At 33.8% G+C, this 7,500-nt stretch overlaps 1 protein-coding gene and 3 non-coding genes across 4 annotated transcripts in view; 2 read left to right on the plus strand and 2 right to left on the minus strand.

Moving 5' to 3' along the window:
* TRNAT-GGU (transfer RNA threonine (anticodon GGU)) overlaps positions 1-64 on the minus strand; it is a 72-nt gene extending 8 nt beyond the window's left edge. Inside the window, exon 1 of the tRNA in view lies at positions 1-64. This exon is cut by the window's left edge and continues 8 nt beyond it. This is a non-coding gene — a tRNA (tRNA-Thr).
* Positions 65-1,446: 1,382 nt separating this feature from the next.
* TRNAD-GUC (transfer RNA aspartic acid (anticodon GUC)) lies at positions 1,447-1,520 on the plus strand. The gene has a single exon. It is a non-coding gene; the product is annotated as a tRNA-Asp (tRNA).
* Positions 1,521-2,861: 1,341 nt separating this feature from the next.
* Positions 2,862-7,500, plus strand: part of LOC135662281 (DNA-directed RNA polymerase subunit beta) — a 7,571-nt gene continuing 2,932 nt past the window's right edge. Inside the window, exon 1 of the mRNA XM_065176632.1 lies at positions 2,862-7,500. This exon is cut by the window's right edge and continues 2,932 nt beyond it. Within this exon, the coding sequence (XP_065032704.1) occupies positions 6,092-7,500 (1,409 nt within the window). The 5' untranslated portion in view covers positions 2,862-6,091.
* Positions 5,167-5,237, minus strand: TRNAC-GCA (transfer RNA cysteine (anticodon GCA)). Its single transcript has one exon. It is a non-coding gene; the product is annotated as a tRNA-Cys (tRNA).

Consider the following 7,500-nt stretch of genomic DNA (forward strand, 5'->3'; position numbering starts at 1 on the left):
ATCGGATTTGAACCGATGACTTACGCCTTACCATGGCGTTACTCTACCACTGAGTTAAAAGGGCTTGTTTTATTCGATTCATGAATTATAGCCTTTTTCCATTATGAGTCTACTGCATAATATATGTACATGATATATACATATATGCACATAATATATACATAGTTCATTTAGGAGCAATCAATTTGATTTACCCCCCAAAAGTAAAAAGTGGGCAAATTTTTTATTTTTTTTTTTGATAAAAATAATGCAGTGAATTGTTTCAAGACCGACCCCGCTTGTTTACCTTTACTGACTCATCAAAACAAGATTCACTTGATTGATACATGTACCAATCTGACATCGACATAGATTCGATAGATTTTCTTGAATCATGTGATGAGGGTATTCGTACCCTGAACCGAATTCTTATAAAAAAATAAAAAAGAAAAAAGGAAAATTTCTATCGTTTTTTAATTTTCTGACTTAATGTGAGATAGTGATAGGCATATTTTATCTGAACAATGAACGAAGCAATGAGTTAAGTTAAAATTAATGAGTTAAAATTGAAGAAAAGAAATTAAGTGGGGTTCTACCCCCTTTTCTGTTCTGTCGGACCAATCACTGCCTGAACTGACGGAGTCCTGTACCTCCTTTCGCTATATAAAATAGTATGGGATGGTTCATTCATGAACCATCAAATCCAAAACAAAATTCTATGGAATCATAACATAAAAGTAGAAAAGAGTGTTCAGATCTAGTCATATCATTAGATTATATTGACAATTCCAAAAAACTACTCATACTATCATCATAGTATGATGACAGTTGGGCGGATATGCCCCTATCGTCTAGTGGTTCAGGACATCTCTCTTTCAAGGAGGCAGCGGGGATTCGACTTCCCCTGGGGGTACTACGAAAGGAAGTTGATCATGGATTATCAATAAGCCTAGAAGGAATTCTTCCTGGGTCGATGCCCGAGCGGTTAATGGGGACGGACTGTAAATTCGTTGGCGATATGTCTACGCTGGTTCAAATCCAGCTCGGCCCAAAAATTCGCCGCTCCATGAATATGATATAACCAATGATATAACCAATTTGTCCCCCAGAAACAAAAATACCTGATCCGTAAAAGAGAAAGAGTCCATTTTTGTTTCTCTATCCATGTTTTTCTCATTCGTTCTGATCTTTTCTTTCTAACGATCTAGATTCATAATACTTAATCAAAGCAAAGATTATGAAAGGAAAAATCGTTTTTTCTCAATGAAAGGTTGATTATCTATTTTTGGCAATAAAATAAAATAAACACAGGTTACTAGTAATCCGTGTCACTTTCACTATAGTCCATATCTATGTGTTCTATGTGTATATGATATCAGTTAGTATATCATTCGTGTCTCTGTTACAACGCGACGAAGAAAATGTTTTTCTGAAACCATTAAGAATATGTATACCATACACCTCGCTGGGATTGTAGTTCAATTGGTCAGAGCACCGCCCTGTCAAGGCGGAAGCTGCGGGTTCGAGCCCCGTCAGTCCCGAACTAGGATCCGACCGATGAATGGAGAAATGAATTTATCTATTTTCCGTGAAAAAGGAGACAGGGGGCAAGATCTAATCCCCAGTGGAGATCCTTATTTCTTTTGTTTTTCATTTCGCATTTATCATCAGACAAATACAGGAATTTCCATTTCTTCCACTAGTGCCGAGTGATAAGGGAGAGACATAACATATATAGATTCGTACAATCGGTGGTATTCCTATATTTAGTATTTTAAGAGATACTCGTCTGACTTTCTTTTTCGATTTTCTTGATAAATGAAATAGAATAGAGTGCTCCTATTTTTACCGAGAGTACATACGCAAATTGTATTCGTTTATTGTACAATACATAATGAACTTAACATAATTACCTCGACAGAGTACTTGTCAGGTTAAACGACAACCCTTTTTAGCTTCGACTTTGTTTGTGTATCCTCAATGACTAATTGGAAACAATCTATCTCATTCTCATTTAAATTGCACACTGAATTTTTGATGTATGCCTTCCAGTCCCAATCGAAGAAAGAGATACTAATCAAATAAAAGAAAAGACCAAGCAACGTTCCTTTTTATTAAATTTGTTGGAATTATATTAGATCTTTTATACTTAACCCGTCCTTTTTCCATCTCACTTCTACTCTTTGGATCTGTGTGTGATTCATAGAATACCAGTCATATAATACCTCATAATTGTATGTACATAATTGTATGTATAAGTATAACGAAGGAGGAGTATATAAGGAAGACGGTAGGGTTATTTATAGAAAAGAAAAAGTGGAAAAGGATGAAAATTCAATGGGATTCTTTATTGGATCAGGAATCCCATTTCAGATTTAGTATGGATAAAGGATCTTCCTATGTTATACTATTCAATTCTCGACGATGAATCGATTTGATAGATCAGATATTGTTATTCATAATATTGATCCGATTCAGTATCATCAGGATGCAATTCATCCCATTGAATTTACAGGAATCAAATTTCTCATCTCTATGGGATTAGATCCCGAGTTATTGCGAAGTAAAAAAACAATGAGATTATGGAAGTAAATATTCTCGCATTTATTGCTACTGCACTGTTCATTCTAGTTCCTACTGCCTTTTTACTTATCATCTACGTAAAAACAGTCAGTCAAAATGATTAATTTGACTGAAACTTGATTTATTAGTTCTTATCAATGATTGAATAAATGAAAGAAACGGATTCAAACTCCAAGTCTTAAATGAAATGATCTGTCTGGAATCATAAGTATCTGAGATAATAAGTATCTGAGATAGTAGTATCTGAGCCGAGATAGTATGGTATAGTATTTATTATCCTATTAATGATTTTCATAGAAAGTTGTACTGTATACAGATATAGGCTTTTATATAGAGAAAGCCTATATCTAGGTCAATATACAATATGTATGTACATAGATTAGATGTATATCTAAATAGTACATCAAAATAACAGTCCAATTCTATTATTTTTTTGGCTACATTTACTTGTGTGGATTTCGATCAATTCAAAATAATTGAAGACCAACTCTTCTAATTCCTGGCTTTCTTAGAATTTATATATATAGGTATAGGTCCCGAGATCTATCAAAGGAATCAATGGAGCAAGACAAAAAGAGTATGGGCATATTCTACTATAAATTAAATAAAAAAAAAGATAAAAGAAAACGAAACCAAAGAAAAGAATCTTTTTCTTTTTTTAGATTTCCCATCTCAAGAAGTCATTGCTTGATCTATTAACAGATGATCTGCGGAGTTCTATTCCATGATAACTTCTTCAGATTTGAAAAAGAAGTAGATTAATAGAGTAGACCTTCCCAATTTTTTATGCTTAAACATGACATGAGATGAGTCAAAAAAAGCATAAAAAAATCTCTAGGAGTCTAAAAAAAAGGTGAAATGCGCGATATGTGGATCGCTCAACGGAAGAAAGATCTAATCTTATTATGTGTAGAACCTCTTTGGACAACAACTAGTCATTTCCAATAGAAAGTATGTATTGTCGTAATCTAATATAATTAGAATAGCGGAACGGCTTTCTCTTCTCTTAGAACAGTAAAAGTAAAGAAAGAGGGAAACAAATAAAGAAAAAAAGAAAAAACCAATTTCAGATTTTTTCTTTTTGTAATATCCATAATTCTGGTAAGAGCTGGTTTATCAAAATAGAATATTTAGGAAGAATTCGGTTGGAAAAAATTTCCTATCATGCGTAGATTTAGGTTTCGAAATACAACTATAGTAATCATTCATTCTTTGATCGAATGGTTATTATTCATTATTGTATTTTCTTATTCATTACTGTATTTCAGTATAATTTTGAAACAGAGACATTCTTTTTTTAAAGCTTTGCAAAACGATCAATTAAACAATTGATAGAATTCAATTACTCAATCGATTACTCGATTAGTAGTACCCCTAGAGTCCACTCCTTCCCCATACTACGAGTGAGAGGGAAAATGTAAAGACTACCATTAAAGCAGCCCAAGCGAGACTTACTATATCCATATAAATTATGTCTCCTATCTCTATGAAGGAATTATTCCATTATTGATCAATAATCATAGTGGAATCAATGGCGCAGAGTCAAAATGGAATTCTGACTTAACTTAAGGCTATTGATGAACCAATCCAATGAATCTACTCGTAACAAGATTATAAGATTTCTGGTAGAATCGGGAAGCATTAAGCATAAATACAATACACACACCTTTTCTCGGAAAATGAAATAACAAAGGAATACTCCTATCCCAATGGAACATGTAGGAGTACTAAGACCTATTGTTTGTTACCCTTTTTCATAAGCAAAAGACATCAAAATATACCATCAAGATAGATAACTATCTATCAGATACCTCTATTTCCTATTTGATCTAAGCCTTACTGTTTTTTTTGTGAAAGAATGGGGAGACACCATCACCAGTATTACATACATTCTTTCTTTTTTTCGTAATCCCCCTATCTTACACGGGCAAAGAAATTCCTACACGGGCAAAGAAATTTTTTTGTTTCTTCAACTTTTACTTTTACTCTTTACTCAATAAGAGCCGACCAACTATCCTGATTGAATGTTTGAGTACTCAGAGACTCTCGTGAGTCTGGATACAAAGTATCTTCAGTCCTTTCCACAACTTCTAAATTGATTTCCCATCAGCCTATCCAATCGAATTCCAGACAGAGTCAGTAGACACAACGGTGGTAGTGTAAAATAATTAGGAATTCTTGATAGTCTTTCGTACAATCTCTTCTTCAATCCTAGTAGCAAAAATGGAGTGTCCTTTAGGAACCTTTGGATACCAAGATTTCCGACCTCTTACTTTCGTAGTTTTGAATCCCAGAATTTACTTTCACTATTTATTTATTCTACTTATAAAATAAATGTCCGAACCAATCATAATCATATTAAAATCATAATCATATTAATAAGTAAGGCTTACTTCATCCCTATTTGTACCGGTTTGGGCCACACCCAAAGCCCGGATTTTTAGAAAAAAATTGACTTTCTTTAAAAAAATTGACTTTCTTTATAGAACTACAGATTCTAAAAATAAAGTATCGATAGGCTTATCCTTTTGCCTCTCCTTCTCCGGGGACAGAATTCGTCGAGTTAAATCAGCAGAATAAGAAATCCCAAGTTTTTTGTTGATCAGGCGACACCCAGATTTGAACTGGGGATAAAGGATTTGCAGTCCCCCGCCTTACCACTTGGCCATGTCGCCAAACCAAATTCGATCCAAATAAGATAAAAAATAGATTTCTGGTCAAAGACTGAAAAATTCAGGGCAAATTGGAACCATTAACTATTTGTTTTGTTGTTTTGAATTAGCGAAAGGTTCTTCAATTTGTATCTCAAATTGTTGCGTTTCCTTAATGGCATAACAAAATCAAATTGATTTATGACTAATTCAGTATCAATTATTTTCAATAATCAATCTTTTTCAATTTCAATTATAACAATATAAATTATAACAATATATATGTGTATATGTAAACCTCAAAACAGAAATTGTTACACAGATACCGCTCTTATGTACATATCCCATATCCCTATAGAGAATCGTCGTGCCTTCTTTTTTCATTTTCTATATGCAATAGAAAAAATAGGAATTATGATATAGTGCGACCTGACTTCTGTTGCCACAAGTGAAATTACGATAAAAGATGTGATATGCGGACAGGTAGATAGCTATATTGGCATGCACTTAATAAATATTACTCCTATTACGCAATTCAATCATATTCTATATATTCTACTAGCAAAAAAATAATTCGAAATTTTTTTTGAACATGAAATGAAACTCAAATAAAATTAAGTATGCTAAAAAGGGAAACTCTATATTGTTCCTGTTGTACCTGTCGCAAATTCGAACTTGCGTCGAAAATGCTCTTCATTCCTCTGTCTCATTTCCGTTCATACGTATGAAATACATATATGGTATATGGAGTTGGCTAAAATTTCATGTGATTCAGTAAACAGAATATACATTCCATCATTGCTAGATCGATCCGTATGGTTCGATAAATAGTGAGCTAATAATGGGATTTTTCAATAAACAGGAAACTTAAGATTAAGATGCTCCGGAATGATGGAAATGAGGGAATGTCCACAATACCTGGATTTAGTCAGATCCAATTTGAGGGATTTTGTAGGTTCATTAATGAGGGCTTGACGGAAGAATTTCATAAGTTTCCAAAAATTGAAGATACAGATCAAGAAATTGAATTTAAATTATTTGTGGAAAGATATCAATTGGTAGAACCCTTGATAAACGAAAGAGATGCTGTGTATGAATCACTCACATATTCTTCTGAATTATATGTACCCGCGGGATTAATTTGGAAAACCGGTAGAGATATGCAAGAACAAACCGTTTTTATTGGAAACATTCCCCTAATGAATTCCCTGGGAACCTTTATAGTAAATGGAATATACAGAATTGTGATCAATCAAATATTGCAAAGTCCTGGTATTTACTACCGTTCAGAATTGGACCATAACGGAATTTCTGTCTATACCAGCACAATAATATCAGATTGGGGAGGAAGATCGGAATTAGAAATTGATAGAAAAGCAAGGATATGGGCCCGTGTAAGTAGGAAACAAAAAATATCTATTCTAATTCTATCATCAGCTATGGGTTCGAATCTAAGAGAAATTCTAGATAATGTTTGTTACCCTGAAATTTTCTTGTCTTTCCCGAATGATAAGGAGAAAAAAAAGATTGGGTCAAAAGAAAATGCTATTTTGGAATTTTATCAACAATTTGCTTGTGTAGGCGGGGATCCGGTATTTTCTGAGTCTTTATGTAAAGAATTACAAAAGAAATTTTTTCAACAAAGATGTGAATTAGGAAGGATTGGTCGACGAAATATGAACCGGAGACTGAATCTTGATATACCTCAGAACAATACATTTTTATTACCACGAGATGTATTGGCTGCTGCGGATCATTTGATCGGAATTAAATTTGGAATGGGTACACTTGACGATATGAATCACTTGAAAAATAAACGGATTCGTTCTATAGCGGATCTGTTACAGGATCAATTCGGACTGGCTCTTGTTCGTTTAGAAAATGCGGTTCGAGGAACTATATGTGGAGCAATTCGGCATAAATTGATACCGACTCCTCAAAATTTGGTAACTTCAACTTCATTAACAACCACTTATGAATCGTTTTTTGGCCTACATCCTTTATCTCAAGTTTTGGATCGAACTAATCCATTGACACAAATCGTTCATGGGCGAAAATTGAGTTATTTGGGTCCTGGAGGATTGACGGGGCGAACTGCTAGTTTTCGGATACGAGATATTCATCCTAGCCACTATGGACGTATTTGTCCAATTGACACGTCCGAAGGAATCAATGTTGGACTTATTGGATCCTTAGCCATTCATGTGAGGATTGGCCATTGGGGATCTATAGAGAGTCCATTTTATGAAATATCTGAAAGATCAAAAGAGGCACAGATAGTTTATTT

Source organism: Musa acuminata, unplaced genomic scaffold (assembly GCF_036884655.1).
Source record: "Musa acuminata AAA Group cultivar baxijiao unplaced genomic scaffold, Cavendish_Baxijiao_AAA HiC_scaffold_607, whole genome shotgun sequence".
Lineage (NCBI taxonomy): Eukaryota > Viridiplantae > Streptophyta > Magnoliopsida > Zingiberales > Musaceae > Musa > Musa acuminata.